This window comes from Oratosquilla oratoria, chromosome 34 (assembly GCF_046742065.1).
Source record: "Oratosquilla oratoria isolate Oo_2021 chromosome 34, ASM4674206v1, whole genome shotgun sequence".
In the NCBI taxonomy this organism is placed as follows: domain Eukaryota; kingdom Metazoa; phylum Arthropoda; class Malacostraca; order Stomatopoda; family Squillidae; genus Oratosquilla; species Oratosquilla oratoria.
Genome location: NC_134810.1, coordinates 40,387,790 through 40,409,469, shown reverse-complemented (window position 1 = coordinate 40,409,469; position 21,680 = coordinate 40,387,790). Strand labels below are relative to the sequence as shown.

The 21,680-nt window shown below is 41.5% G+C and overlaps 2 protein-coding genes across 3 annotated transcripts in view; both read left to right on the top strand.

Moving 5' to 3' along the window:
* The window catches only part of LOC143018222 (solute carrier family 49 member 4 homolog), a 35,180-nt gene extending 30,541 nt beyond the window's left edge, over window positions 1-4,639 (top strand). For both annotated transcript variants that reach the window (XM_076173460.1, XM_076173459.1), the window contains exon 12: window positions 2,276-4,639. In XM_076173460.1, the coding sequence (XP_076029575.1) occupies window positions 2,276-2,391 (116 nt within the window). In that variant the 3' untranslated portion in view covers window positions 2,392-4,639. The remainder of the gene's footprint in view (window positions 1-2,275) is intronic.
* Window positions 4,640-15,244: 10,605 nt separating this feature from the next.
* Window positions 15,245-21,680, top strand: part of LOC143018432 (sodium/mannose cotransporter SLC5A10-like) — a 60,229-nt gene continuing 53,793 nt past the window's right edge. Inside the window, exon 1 of the mRNA XM_076173793.1 lies at window positions 15,245-15,599. Within this exon, the coding sequence (XP_076029908.1) occupies window positions 15,513-15,599 (87 nt within the window). The 5' untranslated portion in view covers window positions 15,245-15,512. The remainder of the gene's footprint in view (window positions 15,600-21,680) is intronic.

The window sequence follows — 21,680 nt, the reverse complement described above, 5'->3', positions numbered from 1 at the left end:
CCAATCAGCTGTCTCCGTTGCTGTGACGTCTCAGCCAATTAGGGACCGGAGGGGACGCGTCCCCTTGAGGGATTTCCGGAGGAATTCGAACCCGGACCAACGTTGTGGCGGCCATCGTGTATGTGGTGTGTGTGTGATTCACCTTGGTCTTGGTCATGTGTTGGACTCGTGATCGACAGCTATTTCCCTCCCGGAAGAGAGCTCAGACAATTATGGACAATTATGGACAATTATGGACAGTTGACAATTATGGACAATGCTATGACCTTACACGCACACACACACACAACTCCCCGCTCACGAGAGTTGGAGTAGCGACTCGAAGCGCAGCGATACTGAAATAATTTCAGCCCTGGGCAGGATTCGAACCAGGTACCGCCGGTACCGCCATACTGACAGTCTGGGACTCTACCAACCGCGCCACTGAGTGTGTATGTGTGTTTGTGTAAGCATCTGTTGATATATTGCGACAAATATGAAAAGGTGGATGAAGAAAGATACGAAACTTTGTCCAAGTTTATTTCTGACTAGTTTCGTATAAAGGGTTTTTGAGTTTGAACAATGGCTGTATCTACGTATGGCTATCCCAGTTGACCAGATCTCAAAGGATTAATAATGATAGTGTGAGGGTATAGATAAAAATAATTGATAATAGTAAGAATAGTTATTTTAATAGTAATTATAATTATCATGGTTATAGCAACGGCAATAATGATACAATACGATCAGTCTGTTAAGCGAAATTGGAAAGACAAGTGATTGGGTGTCATTTGAGAGGATTAGGAGGATAACAGAAGAAGTAACTGGGTAAACAGTGTTGGCTTATGAAAGGAAGAGAATGTGTGGATCAAAATTTCGTAGGAAATCAGACATACGAAAAACTTTTGGCAAAAGGTAAGGATATCTTTAAGACTTTTATGGATCTTGGGAAGGCGTATGACTGGGTTAATAGAAAAACACTGAGGGAAGTATTGCAGATGTATGAGATACAGGATAGATTGTTGGGATCAGTATTTTTTTACGGGAGTAGTGGAGCCTGAAATTAAGAGAGAGTGGTTTGAGGTTGGTACTGCGTTAGTGTTGTGTAATGTCGCTATGGTTGTTCAACGTATACATTGTGGTACGGGAGGTAAATACGAGAATGATGGAAAAGGGTTTACAGATAGTGAAAGTAAAGGGAATTGGGAAATAGTGATAAGACGATAAATTTTTTTTTTTAACAATTCCGATGATATGAGCCCCAATACTGCTCTAAACTTCAGATTCCGATGGAAGATTGATAAATGTACTTTGTTCATGAAAGTGTTTGTTTCCAGGGCCTGAAAATAACCATGAATAGTAATCACAATTACACCCACAATTACACCCACAATCCTTCCACCACACTCGACTCTTCACATGCAGTTCACACCGTCCATATTTCATTGCCAAACCGGATTAAGTCACCATGATGACGTTCAGAGGCTATGATTCATCACGGTTCACCACAGTCTTGGATCATGTGTTGGACTCGTGATCGACAGCTATTGCCCTCCCAGATGAGAGCTCACAGCTCATCTATGGACCGGTCTATGGGTGATGTTGTGACCTTATCCTTGTCCACGAGAGTTAGAGTGGCGTGTCGCAATGCAACGATATTGAAATAATTTCAGATCTGGGTGGGTATCGAACTCGGACTGCTGAAATAGCGGTTGCGAACGGTGCCACTGCACCGTCGAACACATAATGATTCGTTAAAGGCCCAGTCATATCAAGCTTACGACCTGTTTCCGACCACCGGCGACCAGGTGGTCGCCGACCAGTTGCAGGTAGTCTTTGGAAGTCGCCGGTAGTCGGTAATAAGATAGATGAATAGATAGATCGATCGATAAATAGATATATTACAACACACACTGAATAGTCCCCAGTACATAGATTTCCATCTTATCAACCACATCAACTTTTTCCATTTCAATTCCTTGCATAGGTTTTGTGTCGCCGACCGATCGCTTGATTTTCGGTCGAAGGTGGTCGGAATCAGGTCGTAAGCTTGGTGTAACTGGGGCTTAAAGGAACACAAAAGAATTTACATTTCAAACTTCATTATACGCACGTTATGCATAAGCACATAATTTCCTTTTGTTGATATATAACAGAGAACGTTTTCTGTTACGTGTAATTAAAAAAAATTAGATTTTGATGTATGAATAACATACATGTTTAAAATGTAAATATTTTTATGTTCCTCAGCAACTGCGATTATAACGATACTGATTTCCTTATTTTCTTCCCGTAGGCTACAAGTGGGTGAACTACGTATTGATACTCTGCACAGCGTTACCTGTCCCGCCGCTTTTCTTACTTCGTGAGAAGTACGAGCGTCACAACACGGACCAAGCGAAGGCAGAGTGACCTCAGACAAGTTCCTGATAAAGGAGCAGGAAAAAGAAGAAAGGCGTTTGTGAAATGTATCCCCTTCCACTGACGGGCGGACTCTCCTGGGAAGGCCGTGGGGTTCACCATCCCAGTGAATGGATTCGTCTGTCCTTTGTAGAATTATATCTTGGAAGAAATTAACGGAGACTGTTTGGCACAGTCATCCTGAGGGGTTTCCTTTTAACCGAGCAGGTTTGGCCCAGTCATCCCGAAAGTTTCTTTTTAATTGAATAAGTCCGTCCAACAATATAAAGAAACGGATATACAAAGTCTGGCAACGCGATGAAAAGCTCAACAACTTTAGAAGTTACACATTCTTCTAAAGTTTCCTTTTATTCCGACTGTGGGTTCTTCGTGATTAATATATATGTATATATATACATATATATGTATATATATATATATATATATATATATATATATATATATATATCACAAAAAACTCAGAAATAAACTTCAAATGAAAGAAGATTCTATATTTCGGCTGCCAACTGTATCCCTCTTCAGGAAACTACCTGAAGAGGGTTACAGTTGGTAGCCGAAATATAGATCTTCTTTCATTCGAAATTTATTTTCTCCGGCTGTGGGTTTCTTGTGTTATTTACAAATGTGCTACTACATTTCTGTTATATATATATATATATATATATATATATGTATATATATATGTATATGTATATATATATATACATATATATATATATGTATATATATATATATATATATATATATATACGTGTGTGTGTGTGTGTGTGTGTGTGTGTGTGTGTGTGTATGTGTGTGTGTGTGTGTGTGTGTGTATTTGTGTGTATATACATGTATTTACGTCGCTTCCTTTACTTCCTCTTCTTCACTCTCCGTTTCTCTCACCTTCAGCACTATCTACTATCTTCGCCTTCAGCGTTTTTCAGCTCCACCTTCCATTCCACCTACCCTACCTTTGGTTCACACTCCACCTACTTTTCATCCCTTGCCTCTATCTGTAGCTCCGCCAGGGTAGAAATAACTTCGCCAGTCGTGTAGTAAATGAATGGAGTAAACTTCCTGCAGAGGCAGTGGAATGTAGCACAGCGGTATGCTTTAATGTCTGCCATCTACCTTATTTCACTTGACTTTTTATTTATCATCATTCATTTATTTATTATTATTTGCTTATTTTTATTATCCACTATCTATTATAAAGTGTTATTATCTATCTTTGTTTATTATCTATCATGACCTACGTATTTGTCTTATCTATTTATTTATCTACTTATATTTATTTTTTCTCGTCCGACCTAGTCATGTACTTAAAGGTCTCCTATCGACATACTCTTCCTTTGTAATCCTTTGTAACTCCCCGACAAAACCTTTTCATAAGAAAAAAGGTAATCGCAAAGACGATGGATAACTTCCTCTTATCCAGCTTCGGTTGTCTGCTCCTTCCTTGAAAGAGTTGTGCTTCAGTGCCTTGACTTTGATTCAAACATTATGGCGGTGGGCAGGGATGACCCTTCATTCCTGAGGTGATAGAGCTGAGACATACTCAATAGATTTAATTGCACATGGTGTGAGTGTAATCTTTCATTCGGCCATCCCCCTCATAAGGATAGAAAGTCTTTTTGGCATATATATATATATATCAATGTGTGTGTGTGTGTGTGTGTGTGTGTGTGTGTGTGTGTATGTGTAGATATATATGTATGTACACACACACACACACACACACACACACACACACACACACACACACACACACATACACACACACACACACATGTAGTATATACTAGTTACTATTATTTCTATTAGCATTTTGTGTACATGTAGGAAATTAAAGTGATGCGTAGTTGGATGTGTGTGTGTGTGTGTGTGTGTGTGTGTGTGTGTGTGTGTGTGTGTGTGTGTGTGACATGTAACGAGTGCTGGAAGTTTCGAGAAGAAAGCAAAATTGCCATTTCTATTTACGTAATTAAATTATCATTTCTATTTTTTGTAAATGCAAAAGTTGAATGAAAGGAAAATAGATTATTATTATAATAGATTAAATTATTGTATTATTTCGTGTGTCTGTTATTTTCTGTGTACGAGTGAATAATTGTAAACAAATTGGGTGAAAGGAACTCTCGGGGACGCCATCCGTCGCAGGATTAGTCATTATGAGGCGAGACCTGGAAGTGAGTGCTAGCGCCAGTGGCGTGCTTGGTGTACATATTCGCTGTGTAATAAAAACTGTGAACTGGAATCGACTATTATTTCACTTGTTGCACAACCAACACACACACACATACATACATATATAAAGGTCCATTCCTGCCCCACGCCCATTGCCCGAGTCAGAAGAAATGCAGGAAGACGCTGCACCTCCACAGCAGGTCTCGACAGCCCAAGCTAGTTCACTCAAACTGCCTCACTCCATGGCGACTCTTTACCTCCTCATCCACTCCAAAAGTCACAGAAGACAAGATGAAGACCCTTTGGGGTATGTCACTCTATCGTCCACTTACAACCATTCTCCATTCACACTGATCTTCAAATCGCTCACTTTCAATTTTCTATCCGAACACATAAAGAAATTGACCTCAATTAGCTTCCCTCTATTCTATACGTCCCACAATGCCTCTCTGTCAATCCGACCAGATGCCTTCTCAAGATCCACACAAGTCTGAAAGACATCCTTACCTTTTGCCAACTACATATCTGCCTTCCTACGAGATTTCTATCCACGCTGTTCTTCCTGAGTTATTTCCTCTGTTCTCCTGCTAATCATCTCAATTGACACCCTGCCACAATGCCACGGGTGAATTTACCCTTCGGGGTTAAAATATCACATGACAAGGGGGTGAATAATTGACGTACCCCGGTACCTGATAGTTGAATAGCAATTCAATTAAATTCCATTATGTAAATTGTGTGTGTATGAGGAAGAGAATGCTAAGTATGGATGTATGTTCACCTTGGTCTTTGAATCACGTGCTGGACTCGTGATGGACAGCTATTTCCCCCCCGGAAGAGAGCTCAGAGCTCGTATGACCGATCTATGGGTAATGCTGTGACCTTACATGCACACACACACCCAACTCCCCGCCCACGAGAGTTGGAGTAACGACTCGAAGCGCAGCGATACTGAAACAATTTCAGCCCTGGGCAGGATTCGAACCCGGACCGCCGTAGTGACAGTCTGGGACTCTACCAACCGCGCCACCGAGTCGTGTGTGTGTGTGTGTGTGTGTGTGTGTGTTCACTTTGGTCTTTGGATCACGTTTTTGACTCGTGACCGACAGCTATTTCCCTCCCGGAAGAGAGCTCAGAGCTCGTATGTGTGTGTGTGTGTGTGTGTGTGTGTGTGTGTGTGTGTGTGTGTGTGTGTGTGTGTGTGTGTGTGTGTGTGTGTGTGTGTGTGTGTGTGAGAGAGAGAGAGAGAGAGTGTGTATTTACCTAGTTGTATTTTACGGGACGAGACTTATGCTCGTAGTGACCCGTTTTCGTATCTCTCCGCATCCAGTTTATTCTTACAATCGTGTATAGTTTTAGCATTCACCGTTTCTCCGTTTAGTTTGTTCCGGACATCAATCACTCTATGTGGGAAGCTATTCTTTTTCAGGTCTCTTCTATAAGTGTCCTTCTTTAGTTTCTTTTCGTGTCCTCTTGTTTCTCTTCTGTCCCACTTTGATAAGTCATCTCTATCGAGAATTTCCATACCTTTCATAATTCTGTAAATGGTCAATAAATCACCTCTTTCTCTTCTCTGTTCCAGTGTTGACAGATGTAATTTCTCCAATCTTTATTCGTATGTCAGATTTGACATTGTAAGTGGTATTTTTGTCGCTGCTCTTTGAATTCTTTCTAATTTTCTTATGTTCTTCTTTATGCTGGGTGCCCACAATGTTGTAGCATATTCTAGTTAAGGTCTTATCAATGTAACCACTATTTTTTTTTAACCAACTCCTCGACGGTTGGACACGGTAGGTGGCGGTTGCTTGGATAAGCTCTGCTACTGACCCCCGTTTTTCGCAAGATATACGGTGTTCCTATTATTCGGAGTTGGCCGGAGGCCTTGTTAAAACCCAGTGCATCGTACAGTGTTATCAGTGAACTTGATTATTGTGGAACTTAGCCGAAATAGTGATTTATACTCGGGGAGGGCCTCCCTGATCGAATTCCTCACATCTGCGCATGCGCAGTGCGAGGTGTTTGACACAGGTACCCACATCATGGCCACATCACTCACCTGGTAAAACTGCTCAAGTCACAAACACTGCAAACTTGCCTCGTAAAATGGAATACACAGGTCCCGGCTCCCTTGCAAATATTGAAATGGATCTTGCATTAAGTGAGGATGACGACCTGTCACTGAAAAACTGGCCTCGTCTCGATTATCACGATCACCCACAAATGACACCTGTCAATCCATCTCCCCAGCCTATGGACTTCACCAACGCTTCCGCAAAGCGTCCTATAGATAGCGATTCCGATGCCAATAGCGAAGAGACATCTCCCGCTGCCAAGGCCACCAAGAGTGACAAGGCTCTGCCTCTACAAGATGCTACCATACTCATTCCATCACGACCTGCTACGCAGAATGCACCTCCCCCACCCCCACCCCCACCTTCATCTACTTCTCTTGCCTTTGCCCCCCGTTCCGAGTATGTCAAACTACAATTCAGAGGGAACCCAGGAGTTAATGAGAAACTGCGATGGCTTTCTGAAGTCGTAAGAATGTTTGGTCTTAATCGAGAACTAGCCGAGGTCAAAATGTCAGCTGTCACATCTAGTTATGTCTACATATCGAGACGCCGACAGGACATCATAGATGAGGTCAAGGATGGGGCGATTTTGTCGTTATCTCTTGATATACAAGATTCTGTAGATAGACCGCGCAAGTTCCCCACATATCTCATCACACGATATCCTGTAGATATTGAACCAACTTTAGCTAAGGAGCTAACAGGGGTATATACTGTACGCCGTTTCCTGCAGAATAAGGTACCCATCAACAGACTTGTAATTACATGGAGCCTACCTAACCCGCCCCCATCCCACATTAACTTTTCCTTCCTTCCTTGTCTACCACCATGTGAACTCCGCAAAATGCCTGACGAAAAACCATGGTGCTTCAAATGTTGGGGTATTGGTCATATCTCTCGGTATTGCAATGCCCATGAAAAGTGTGCATGGTGTTCAGCTGAACATGACTCGCGTTCCTGCCCTCATCGTAGTCCTACAGCAACCACAGTACCTACCTCTACCTCGGCATCATCGACAGACTCACCAAAACCACCTACACCAGACAAATCGCAGTGGAAATGCCCGCGATGCCAAATGCCCGGAGTTAATGTGTGGCATGGATGTACCAAACGAGTACGCTTGGCTCCGAGTACCCAAACTCCACCCCCACCGCCACCATCGCCGCCATCCACCGCTGCCGCCTCTCGGCAGATCATTACGCTCCAAGAGGCCGTAGAATCTCTCAAGTCTCAGTGTGTCTCCCTTACAAATCGTGTTGCAATTATTGAAACTCGATTTGATAGCATCGAAGCTCGCTTTGATTCTCTTATGGCCGCCTTTGACTCCTTGTCTACACGACTATCGGTTAACGATGCAACACTCAAATCGCTCGTGGATGCCCAGCAGGCTAACATCGCGTCAACCTCTGCACTTACTGTTAAATTTGACTCACTCGCTACTCGCCTCGAGAAAATGATTGCCATCACAGTGGACGCCCCCTCCCGAGGACCAACAGGAGGTAGTGCCCGATCCTCTACTATCGTCTCACCTGGCCTCCGAAAGAACAGAAATAACGTTCAATAACAACGCACAGCTACACATCCTCTCTTGGAATGCCTGTGGTATAACCACACCCGCGAAGGTTGCTGCACTCAGGGCCTACGTCAACCATCATCAACCGAACGTCATCTTTATCCAAGAAGCTTTTGTTGGACGTCCCACTGGTGGGGGGGCAGCCCCATCCCTTAGTGGTTATATTCCATATGTTCACCACATTCGAAATGGGCTCCTTACTTATGTACACTCCACCGTCCAGCATCGACCACTCGGCACTTCCGAAGACAATGACACGACTTACCAACTTATTGAGGTTGCACTAGGAAGTGGTACAATTCGCCTCTGTAACGTTTACTCTGCCCCTGGTAAGCTGAATACTGCAGCCCTTCCTACTCCCACAACTCGTGGTATGATATACATGGGCGATTTTAATGCTAGACACCCTACCCTAGGTGACCAATCGGACACTGTAAATCGTAGCGGAACCCGGCTAGTCGACTTTATACATCACAACCATCTAACTCGCTGGAACACTGGTGGTGCTACGCACTCTCGGGGGGGTACCCTCGATCACATACTTACATGTGGACTCGTGCCTACCAACGTCAAGTGCTTTTCGGTGCCTGTCCTCTTCTCAGATCACCTCGCTCTCTGCCTTCGGTATTCAGTCCCAGTGATGCCTACTCCAGCTTACCAACGCACGCGAATCAGTATCCCCCCAAAGTATTCTCCCAACTACGTCTCCTTCGTATCTGCACACCTCCCCAAGTTTAATGTTGAATCTCCTGAAAAGTTATACAACTCTCTTGTCACCTGCACACACAACTTTTTCGATCGTTATGTACGTAGGCCAAATATCAAACGCCAGACGAGAGTACAGCCTTGGATGCTCAACGACTGTATACTAACAGCAGATAGACAGGCAGAAGCAGACGGCCTTGCATATCAGAGATCTAACCCCGACACTCTACGGCAATACCAAGAATCAAGTTCCGCCTTGGTAACCATACAACAGTGTGCACACACTGACGCCTGGAACCAATTCACTAATGGCATCAACCAACAGACGAGCGTGGGAACCATGTGGAGACTTATTAAGAAGGTGATCCGAAAGAAGACACCCATTGGTCTTCACCATAGCCCATCTCATTACGCACAGGCCCTCATAGAGGATTGGTCTGAACAATCCAGTGTTCGTAATCTCCCAGCGCATATTAGAGAGTCCCTCTCCACTCATTCGTTACATCGCACTCTTCGTCTGTCCGCAGCTATGCTAGAACCAGATGAGGAGGACAATATACCCATAACAAAATCCGAATTATGCCGTGCTCTTGCCAGCAGTAGGTCGACAGCTCCGGGTGATGATGGTATCACGTACTCAGTCCTCCGCCTTCTCCTAAAAGTACCAGGTGACCCCCTCCTCCGTCTCTATAATCTCTGCCTACGATATGGATATGTTCCACAAGCCTGGACGACCAGTCTCATTGTTCCAATTCCTAAACCCGGTTCCGACAAATTCCGACCCATTTCCCTCACGTCCTGCTTTAGCAAAGTGCTTGAGCGTATTCTTCTCAACCGCCTCATGTTCCGCCTCCACGACAAACTCCACTAGGCTTTATGGCTTTCTGCCCCACCGCAGCACACATCACTGTCTCTTTGAATTATACACCCGCCTCTCTCCTACCAGTATTGTGGCCTTTCTAGATCTTAAAAGTGCATTTATCATTGCAAACAAGGATATAATCCTCGATCAGTTTGTAGATTTTAATATCAAAGGGAATCTCTTGAGATGGGTGCAAGGATACCTGAGCAACAGATCGTCTCGTGTACTCTTGAAAAAGGGGCTATTAGTGCTACCAGGAGATTTGACCTTGGCACCCCACAGGGAGGTGTCCTCAGTCCATTTTTATTCAATGTCCTCATGCATCGCCTTCTTTCTCTACTCCCTGATGTCCCAGGTACCCAAGTTACATATTATGCAGACGACATATACATCCATTCGACTTCCTCTGAAGATCTTCAGCTCTTTCTCCACTCGTTTTATGAACACTCATCTTCATGTGGTCTCATCATCTCCCCCGAAAAGTGCAGGATCTTCTCTCCCTGTAAGCCACGAACACTCCCTGCTTTCCTAGTAGGTACCAGCGTTATACCACTCTGCACGCAGTATATCTACCTGGGAGCGCCCGTCCGCGTCACCACCCCCCACCCCCGTACGGCAGCGTATTCATCCACTTGTTGATGACGTATTGACTCGACTACAACAACGCCTAACACCTCTTCAGTGGCTTACCAACAACGCTGCTGGGATCTCCATAGCAGTGGCAAGAAATATATACGTAGCATTTATCCGCTCAGTCATCGATTATCTCTCTCCTGCCTTATGTCAACTACCTAAATCAGCATTGAACCCCCTCGATAAGTTTCAAAATAAAGCTATGCGGCTCATACTAGGTTGCCCAATCTCTACTCGGGTTGCCAATATGCTACAGGAACTACATCTATCCCCTCTGACGGAACGAATACACGCTAACGTAACATATTTCACTGTTAAATGCTTACACACCCCACATATTAGCCCCCACTACTCGAATGTCATCACAACGTCTCTCGACCCCACCGCACCTCGACCCCGACTCCAACCTGGTGGTTGCGCCCTTATTAGAGCCATTTGCACAAACCTACAGAGTATAGGATTTCATATTCCTAGACAAGAAATTGTTCACAATCCGCCCCCCTGGAAGGTTCCGCTCCCCGCCGTCACCTATACACCAACATGCAAGAGTGACCTGCCCCTACTACAGAAGCAACTAGCTCTAGAAACCATCGCCAAAGTGACCTCTTCCCTCCCAGCTGTTCATACAATATACACAGACGGGTCACTGCAACCGGACGGAAACACGGGCTGTGCCATCTACTCGCCTAGTATGGTTCCACCCCATGGAGGCTGGATTGGACGCCGACTACCAGGTTTCCTTAGCTCAACTTCCTGCGAGCTCCACGGACTCCTGGATGCTGTCAATCTACTGCTACTGCTACGTATTGGTAGTAATGGCCTAATTATCTGTGACTCTCAATCTGCTCTCCGTGCCTTGTCCTCCCAAAAATCAGAATCCCATAACCTAGTAACTCGCATTCTATTTCAGTTAGCCACAGCCCTTGAGCACTCCCTTGTTATTCACTTCCTGTGGATCCCTTCTCACGTAGGAATAACTAGCAACGAGACAGTGGACCTACTCGCCAAGGCAGCCTGCGAACAGCCCTCACCTGCAACTGACGCTTCACCTAGTTCCCTCTCATTCTACAGACGCAAAATACGTGCTGCAGCTCATTTGCCTATCGTTCACCGGAGGAATATCGAACGACCTTCGAGTGTGACCATTCAGCACTATGATCACTTTGCCAATCGCCCCCACAAATATCGCCGCCGAGGACTCTTAGTTAGAAGACATAATGTGGTATCTGCTCGACTTAGATTAGGCTACAGACCAGTGTGGCAGGTGAGCGAGACAAGAGACATGCCTCAATTTTCTTCCTGTAAACTGTGTGACTTGCCCAATGCAAACAACCTTCAGCATTATTGCCTTGAATGCCCTGCAGTAACAGATTTAATCCCCCATAGAGAGTCTGTCATTGATGTATGTAAATACTTGCTTGCCGATAACCATTTAGAAACACTACTCTTACGTCACCCACACTTTGGTGGGTGCTAACTATCGTTATACGACGTAATAATTCTCATGTATGATCTTGTCCACGACTGTCTCAATTATGTCAATGTCTCTTATATCATGACTGTGATATTGTACATACTTTTGTTTTATATATACTGTTGACTGTGATTGTTTAATACATGCTGTTATTACCACTGATTATATACCGTGTTCTCCACCACTATGTCCCAACCTCTGAAATTTTGTACTTAACTACGAATTGCCACCTCAGTCGAACAGCGTGTCCTATGAGTCACGATCCTCATGTAAATAGTTAATTACCTATGTACTAGGCTTGCCGCTCTTTGAGCGTAATAAAATGATTAAAAAAAAACAACAACTCTTCATCTATGTAGTCGAAGGCCGCTTTCATTGATCTTAGTAGGTTAAAAGTCTCTCCAAATAATTTATTGACATATTTATCAGGTGTCAAGTCGCTTGAGATGATTACTCCCAGGTCCCTTTCCGAATTGACTTTTTTGACTTCTTTGTTTCCGATATTATATTGACCCGATACTCTATTTTTTACCTTTTCCAAATTCTATTATACTACATTTCTTAATGTTGTAGTTCATCTCATATTTCTGACTCCATCCACATATTTTGTCTAGGTCTTCTTGTAGTGATCTACAATCTTCTTCCGGTTTTACTCTCTTGGGTAATTTGGTATTGTCAGCAAAGAAGTTCATGTAACAATTTACTCCCTCATCCATATCATTTATATATATGGCAAACATTAAAGGAGGCAATACAGAGCCCTGCGGGACGCCACTTTTCACATCTTCCCAGTTCAAATTTTTGTCTCTAAGTACCACTTTCATTTTTCTTCCAATTAAGAAATCTTTCATCCATTCCAGCAGCTTACCTTGTATTCCTCCTATTATTTCAATTTTTATTATAAATTTTTATGTGGTACATTATCGAATGCCTTCTGCAAATCCAAGAAGGCGCAATTTGCCCAGCCATCTCTTTCTTGTATTATCTCAATTAATCTCGAGTAAAAGCAAATTAGGTTTGTGGTATACGATCTTCCACTTCTAAAGCCAAATTGTTTAGGGTTTACTATTTTATTTTCTTGCAAGTGTTTGGTCCATTAATTTCTGATTATTTTTTCACATATTTTTGCTACTGTGCTTGTAAGGGATAAGGTCTGAAATTTGTAGGATCTTCCCTATTTCCACCTTTATATATTGGTACTATGTTTGCATCTTTCCAAACTTGTGGTACCTTTCCTTCTTTGAGTGAGAAGTCTATCATCATGTATAGTTTGTCTGTTAGTTCGTCTATACACTCTTTCACTATCCAATTTGCAATTCCATCTGGTCTATGCGATTTCCTGACATCTAGGTTTTTTATTTGATCCCTTTTTTACTTATTTATTTATTTTGTGTGTGTGTGTGTGTGTGTGTGTGTGTGTGTGTGTGTGTGTGTGTGTGCACGTGCACGTCGAGGGAGAGAGAAAGGATGGGAGAGGAGGGGAGAGTGTCAATCAATCATGTTTAGTCCTGTTCAATCTTATTGCACACCCTAAGGAGGTAAATGGAGAAATACATCAAGCCATAGGGGTCAATAATGGAGGAAAATTTTGAGAATCCCTGCCCTACCACATATTTCCAACTACACGGACTGATTGTATTGTATTATTAATACTATTGCTGTTGCTACTATCATAATCATTACCAATACTCTTAGTATACTCATTTTTACTATTATTAGATTACCTGTATTTATATCATCATGTTATCATTGTTACTTCCTTTGTGATCTGGTTAATTGGGATAGCCAGACGAAGCTATAGCTGTTGATCAAACTGAAAAATCCTTCGTACGAAACTAGTCAGGAATAAACTCGGACCAAGATTCGTATTTTTCTTCATCCACCTTTTCATACTTGTCGCAATATATTAACAGATGTTTGCACCCACACACAAACACACAAACACACACACACACACACACACACACACACACACACACACACACACACACACACACACACACACACACACACACACACACACACGAGGAGAGATTGGCTAAACTGGAGTTACCGACACTGGAGCAAAGAAGAGAGAGAGGTGACCTATTGACCATCTACAGAATCATGAGAGGCACAGAGGTACTCGATAGAGAGAACTTACTTAACTGGGACAAAAGAAACACAAGAGGACATGGAAAGAAAATCAAAAAACATAGCTATAGAAGAGAACTGAAGAAAAACAGTTTTCCTCATAGAGTTTTGGACACTTGGAACAAACTGGACAATGAAATAGTATGCGCAAAAACCATTCATGAGTTTAAAAACAAACTAGACACTGCAAGATACAAAGGCGGGACACCACGAGCGTAGCTCCCCTTCCTGCAAAATACAACTAGGTAAATACACACACACACACACACACACACACACACACTGTGTCTCTCTGTCTCTCTCTCTCTCTCTCTCTCTCTCTCTCTCTCTCTCTCTCTGTGACCCAGAGGTGACCGAAGTCTGGACACCTATCTACCGGAACGATGGGAAATCTTCCGGGAACGTCCAAGTAGGACACAAGGGCATACGGGGACTGGTCGTCTGCCTACCAGAACGCTTGTTCGGCCAGGATTGGATTCAATGCAAATACTCATAAGCATGCAATTATGCACTCACACAATTTGATAACCATTTACACAATTATGAGAGGGATGGAAATTCTTGATAGGGATGACCTACTAAAATGGGATAGAAGAAATACAAGAGGACACGATAAGAAACTTACGAAAGACAGTTACAGAATAGATCTGAAAAAGAATAGTTTTCCACACAGAGTGATGGATATCTGGGACAAACTGAAAGAGGAAACAGCGAGTGCTAAATCTATACATGACTTTACGAAAAAACTGGATGTGGAGAGGTACAACAGCGGGTCACTACAAGCATAACTCTCCTACCAGAAAATACAACTAGGTAAATACAACTAGGTAGGTAAATACAAACACGCAAGCTACCTACTTTTGCTAATTCGTTTGAGTAGACACGACTTCGGTTACGATTTTTTTTTAATTCCCAAATGTCAAATTGCTATTTCGTTATACTGTGAGAAACTGAATGACGAACATGGAGAGGTTAAACCTCTACGAATGTTAGATACATTGTTGATGTGTTCATACGGACCTATTTTTTCCATATTGTGTATTTCATTGCGTGATTGTGTAACTCTTGCATCATTGTGGGTTCGAACGTTTGATCGTTTCTTATTGGTCGAGCCCGATATATAACCTCTCTAGCTCCGCCCATCGATATAGTTGCCAAAGACTCCCCGATTGTCAAATCGCAGTCAGGATTTTCAGTGTTTTGGATTCGTTTTCTCGAATAACGTTTACCTAGATGACACTCAGAGTGTTCTTGTCGTATAGGAAGTGTTCGTGTTTTTTTCAGGAGAATGCTTGGATGTAGTATTTTCGTCGTGTTGTCTTTCTTGGCAACGCAACCAGATGCAAACGGGAGAGTATATGTTCATCAGTCAAAAAGTAGGAGTAATTTCACTTCGTTGGTAAACCGTGGATGACAAGGCTGTCGAACGAACGCTTGTGTTGTGTCACAGAAGACTTTTTTTAATATCAGTTACTGGAAAATCTTTTAGCTATGGCGGACAGCGAGGAAGAATTTATATTCTGGGACTACCTAGCCATTGTGGTATACTTCCTGCTCAATTTGGGTGTCGGAATTTACGTAAGTAACCGATTTGTTCCATTTCCTGGGACACTGGATGCGTTCACCAGACCGTGTTGTTGTTGTTTTGTGTCACGTTACGTGTTGAGTGCTTGTTTGATCTTCTTGTGTCTGTGTTTTGGTTTAGGCTCGTGCAACTGTTGCATAATATTGACGTGAATGCACTGTAGTGTACATACGCACACAGGAACAAACAGACTCGTGCACACACGACTCGTGGCGCAGTGGTAGAGTTCCTGGCTGCCTCTACGGCGGTTCGGGTTCGAATCACGCCCAGGGCTGAAGTAATTTCAGTATTGCCACGCTGCGGGTCGTTACTCCAATTCTCATGGGCGGGGATTTGGATGTGTGTGTGTGTGTGCGTGTAAGGTCACAGCATTACCCAGAGATCAGTCGTGTATAAGCTCTGAGTTCTCTTCCGGGAGGAAAATAGCTGTCGATCACGAGTCCAACACGTGGTCCAAGACCATGGTGAATCACATGCACATACTCAGGGGCACAGGCACGCATGTACACGAACACGCACGGAAACGGGCACGCGCGCATGCACACACGCACACACACACACACACACACACACACACACACACACACACACACACACACACACACACACACACACACACACACACACACACACACACACACACACACACACACACACACACACACACACACACACACACACACACACACACACACACACACACGCACACACAGTGTTAAGGAAAGTAAAAACTGGAAAGGATTGCGAATCACTACAGGAAGACCTGAATAAGGTATGTAACTGGAGTCAGAAATGGAAAATGGACTTCAATATTAAGAAGTATAGCATAACGGAGTTTGGGAAAAGTAAAAATAGAATATCAGGACAATATAAAATTGGAAATAAGGAAGTAAAGGAGATATCCGAAAAGATTTGGGTGTAATCATCTCAAACGACTTGTCCTTTGATAAAAAAGATAAGCAAAATTGTCAGAAAATCCTATAACTTGCTAAGATCAATAAAAGTGGCATTTATGTATTTGGACGAAGAAATTATTAAAAAAAAATATATATTGGTCACACTGATAAGGCCTAGACTAGAATATGCGGCGACATTGTGGTCACCCTGTATAAAAAAAAAATATAAAGAAAATAGAAAGAATCCAGAGAGCAGCCAAAAAAATGGCCCCTGCACTTGCAAACTTGTCATATGAGGAGAGATTGGCTAAACTGGAGTTACCGGCTCTGGAGCAAAGAAGAGAGAGAGGCGACCTACTGACCATCTACAGAATCATGAAGGGCACAGAAATACTCGATAGAGAGGATTTGTTAAACTGGGACAAGAGAAACACAAGAGGACATGGAAAGAAAAAAAAATACATAGTTATAGAAAAGATCTGAAGAAAAACAGTTTTCCACATAGAGTGGTGGACACTTGGAATAAACTGGACGAAAAGATAGTGTGCGCAAAAACCATTCATGAGTTTAAGAGAAAACTAGACACTGCGAGATACAAAGGCGGGACATCACGAGCGTAGCTCCCCTTCCCGCAAAATACGAGGTAAATACAACTAGGTAAATAATTACACACGAGATGTTTCGGATATCCAAATTTTTTTGAAAATCCGCATTGGCAATGTAACATCCGTATCCGCTTCTGTAACCAACATCCACATCCGCGATTTGAAAATGAGGATGAGGATATTACTCAGCATAGTATTCAAAATTCCCACAAAAACATATATAGTAATAGAAATTGGTAAATGCCACACCACCTCTCTACGGAAATATGGTTTTTATTTAAAATTCCCCCAAAACATATAGCTATGATATATCTATATATTTTTAGGAATAGAAAGGGGTAAATGCCACACCTTGGTACGAAAATATGGTTCTTAGAGCGCTTGATCTTAAGAGTCAAATTCCCTTACGCATGGCGCCAGCATTTTCCCCTTTCTATTCTGGATGCCTCGCGTAAACAGCTCAAAAAAAAAAAAAAAAAAAAAAAAAAAAAAAAAAAAAAAAAAAAAAAAAAAAAAAAAAAAAAAAAAAAAAAAAAAAAAAATCATAGAATTGTTACAGAGATGCTAGCGATGGACGATTTGCCATTCAGTCATTTGGATGACCTACGTTTCATGAGACTGATGACTGAAATAGGACTTCAGTACAAGCTGAAACAGCGCAATTTTTACTCACCAATGGATTGTAACGAAATGTGAGTCAGCATCAATAAAGTGAAAAAAACTGTAAATGAAAACAAACTGAACTGCAATTTTGTTTTTATAATAAATGTATGGCCAGAAGCCTGAGCAGGTGTTTTATTATCGAGTATCACTGCTCGTGCCATTATTGGGGGATTTGAGCAATTGAACTTTGTGCTCGTGCCGTCCCCGTGCATGGAAGACGTGCTGGAGAATACATTTCTATAAAGTTTGGTGACCTGTTAGGCACGTGGAATATTCCAAGCAGAAGCATCCATTGTATCTCATGCGATGCCAGTACAAACACGAAAAAGGCTGTTTGAATAATGTAGACTGTACAGTACATAAGCTTCAAATAACTGTGAAAAATGGAATAGCTTTAAAGAAAGAAATTGGTGATGTAATTCTCAAGTGTCGCTCCTTTTAATCTCGTTTTCATCTGCAGTGTATTGTGGTGTATTTGATCAAGGGCTGGGCTCGCATAAATTCATCACTGAGCGTATACATTGTATGCTGTCGTGGCAGTTTCTTTGATTTGTCTGAATATTGTGCCTTCAATGGATTTAATTGCGTTGAATCTAGGTGTGGATTTTGCTTTTGCGTTTGTGATATGCTGTTTGAATGACATGGATGTATCGTATGTTAAGCCAAGAATCTGTGTGTGTGTGTGTGTGTGTGTGTGTGTGTGTGTGTGTGTGTGTGTGTGTGTGTGTGTGTGTTTAGGTGTGTGTAGGTGTGTGTAGGTGAGGGAATAGAGAGATAGAAATTCCCCCCCACCACGAAGGAAATAACTGTAACACAGAAAGAAATCAGCGACCAAATGAAAAGCCTTGATGTCAGAAAATCGCATGGTCCGGATGGAATTGCAAATTGGATACTGAAAGAATGTCTAGAGGAGTTAACAGATGAAATATACATAATCAAATGCTCGCCCAAAGAAGGAAAAGTACCACAAGACTGGAAAAATGCAAGTATTGTACCAATATATAAAGGAGGAAACAAAGAATATCCAACTAACTACAGACCGGTCTCCCTAACAAGCACAGTGACAAAAAATAGGTGAAAAGGTGATCAAAAGTAGATGGGTTAAACATCTGGAAAAAAAAAATATATATACTGAATCCAAATCAATTTAGACAAGGAAGATCCTGAACAACAAACCTGATCTGCTTCTATTCGAGACTAATAGAGATAATACAAGAGAGTGATGGATGGACATACTGTGCCTATCTAGACCTACAAAAAGCATTTGATAAGGTACCACACACGAAATTAATAAGAAAAATAGAATCAATAGGTGGCATCGGAGGAAAGTTATTGGAGTGGATGGAGGACTTCCTGACTGGTAGAAAAGTGAGGTTAGTAATTAGAGATAAATACTTGAAATGGGAAGAAGTGATAAGTGGTGTCCCGCAAGGCTCGGTACTGGCTCCAATCATGTTTGCCATATACATAAACAATATGGATGAAGGAGTAGAGTGTTATATGGATTTTTTCGCAGATGACACAAAAATACTAAAATACAGTAAAGGGTGGAGAAGGCTCATGGGAAATTGTTCTACTCGAGATGATTATTGACCATACAATGACACAGTGGATACAGGAGAACACTAGGTATAGAAATGAAGAAGAACCATCGAGACTAGACCTAATAATCACATCTGAACCTAGAATAATGGAAAAGATTGAATATAAAGCACCAATAAGTAAAAGTGACCACATATTGATTGAACTGGAACTAAATGAGGAAAAATATGTGAAAAATGAACAATATAGAAAAGGAAGAATGATGTATAAAAAAACAAACTGATAAAATAAGAGAATTCTTTCAAAAAGAAAACTGGGAAGGAATATACAAAGAAGAAAACAAAAAGACTAGAAGCTAAGGAAAAAAACGAGAAAAGAACAGTCAGAAAAAGAGAAATTCTATTGGAGAGTAGTGGATATGAAAGTGAGGAAATGGTTCATAGCAGAGAAAAACGGAAAGGAAACAGAAAACACGATGGAAGTAGAAGAGAATTAAAAGTGTCTTATACAAACATAGATGGCTGAATAACAGGCTTGAACGAAATGAAGGATTACCTGATGCAAAAAGAACCGGACATAATGGGAATTGTAGAGACAAAATTGAAAGGTCTACTACCACCCAACACTGTAGGACATGGTGCATATGATTATTGGATTAGAAACAGAGAGGTAAGAAGGAGGTGGAGGTATGTTACTGACTAAGAAGGGTATAAATGTGAGGAATGTCACATATGGAACGAATAGAGATGATTATGATGGAAGTGGAGGACAAGGATGGGAAGAGCAGGAAGTTTGTAGTAAATTATGTGCCTCCTAAAACGGCCTCGTGGGAAGAGAGAGAATACAAAAGTATGCTAGAAGACACAAGGATAACACTAAATAAGATAATGGAAGATGGAGGAAGAATAGTTATAATGGGAGACGACCTATGGGGAAATGTACTACTTGATATGATTATAGAACATACAATGACACAATGGATACAAGAGGTATAGAAATGAGGAAGAACTATCGAGACTGGACCTAATAATCACATCAGAACCCGAAATAGTGAACAAGATTGAATATAAGATACCAATAAGTAAAAGTGACCACATATTGGTTGAACTGGAACTATATGAGGAAAAATACATGGAAAAAATAAACAATATAGAAAGGGAAGATGGATGTATGGATTTTTTTTTTTTTTATAGAATAAGAGAATTCTTTCAAAAAGTAAACAATAAGGAGGAAACAACAGTAGAAGAGAAATGAAATATTTGGACAAAAAATTATAAAGGATGGAAAAGTATGCTCTAAGACGAAAAAAAAAAATATATGTAAAGTGTTGGTACAACAAAAGATGTAGGGAATTAAAAGGCAAAAGGGACAAAGCTTGGATAAAATGGAAAAAAGACAAAAGACCTGAAAAATGGAAAAATATATACTAGTACAAGTGTGCAGAGCGGAAAAGAGAAAGTATGAAAAAGGTGTCATAGAAAAATGTAAAGATAAACCAAAACTATTTTACAGATTTGTAAACAACAAACTGAAAAACAAACATGAATTAGAGAAACTACGACAAGGAGGAGTTGAATACACAGAGGAAATAGAAATGGCAGAAATTATGAACAAGCATTTTAAATCACTGTTTACGAGGGAGAACATACAACCCAGAGATTTCGAGTGGGAGAAGAAAGTCCTCCTTATGAAAGAGATAGAAGTGACAAGGAATGAAATGATGAATCACTTGAGTAATCTCGATGTCAGAAAATCGCATGGACCAGATGAAATGGTAAACTGGATTTTGAGAGAATGCAGGAATTAACTAACAGACAAAATACATAGTCTAATAAGCAGTTCATTGAAAAAAAGGAAAAGTTCCAGAAGATTGGAAAAGAGCAAATATAGTACCAATATATAAAGGGGGAAAGAAGGAAGACCCCACTAACTGTAGATCGGTCTCTCTTAAAAGTACGATTGCTAAAATTTGTGAAAGAATCATCAAAACTAGATGGTAAGGCATCTGGAAAAAAAAGTACTAAATCCAAGGCAATTTTGATTTAGATAAGGACGGTCATGCGTTATGAACTTATTGTATTTCTATTCAAGGCTAGTAGATGTAATAAAAGCAAGATATGGATGGGCTGATTGTGCATTTCTAGACCTGAAAAAAGCTTTCGATAAGGTGCTACACAAAAAATTACTAACAAAATTGGAAACTACAGGAGGAATACAGGGCAAACTGCTGAAGTGGATGGAAGACTTCTTGCATGAAAGAAAAATGAGAGTGGTGATAAGAGACAAACACTCAAATTGGAATGAAGTGATTAGTGGAGTTCCACAAGGAACGGTTCTGGCCCCAATAATGTTTGCCATATATATTAAT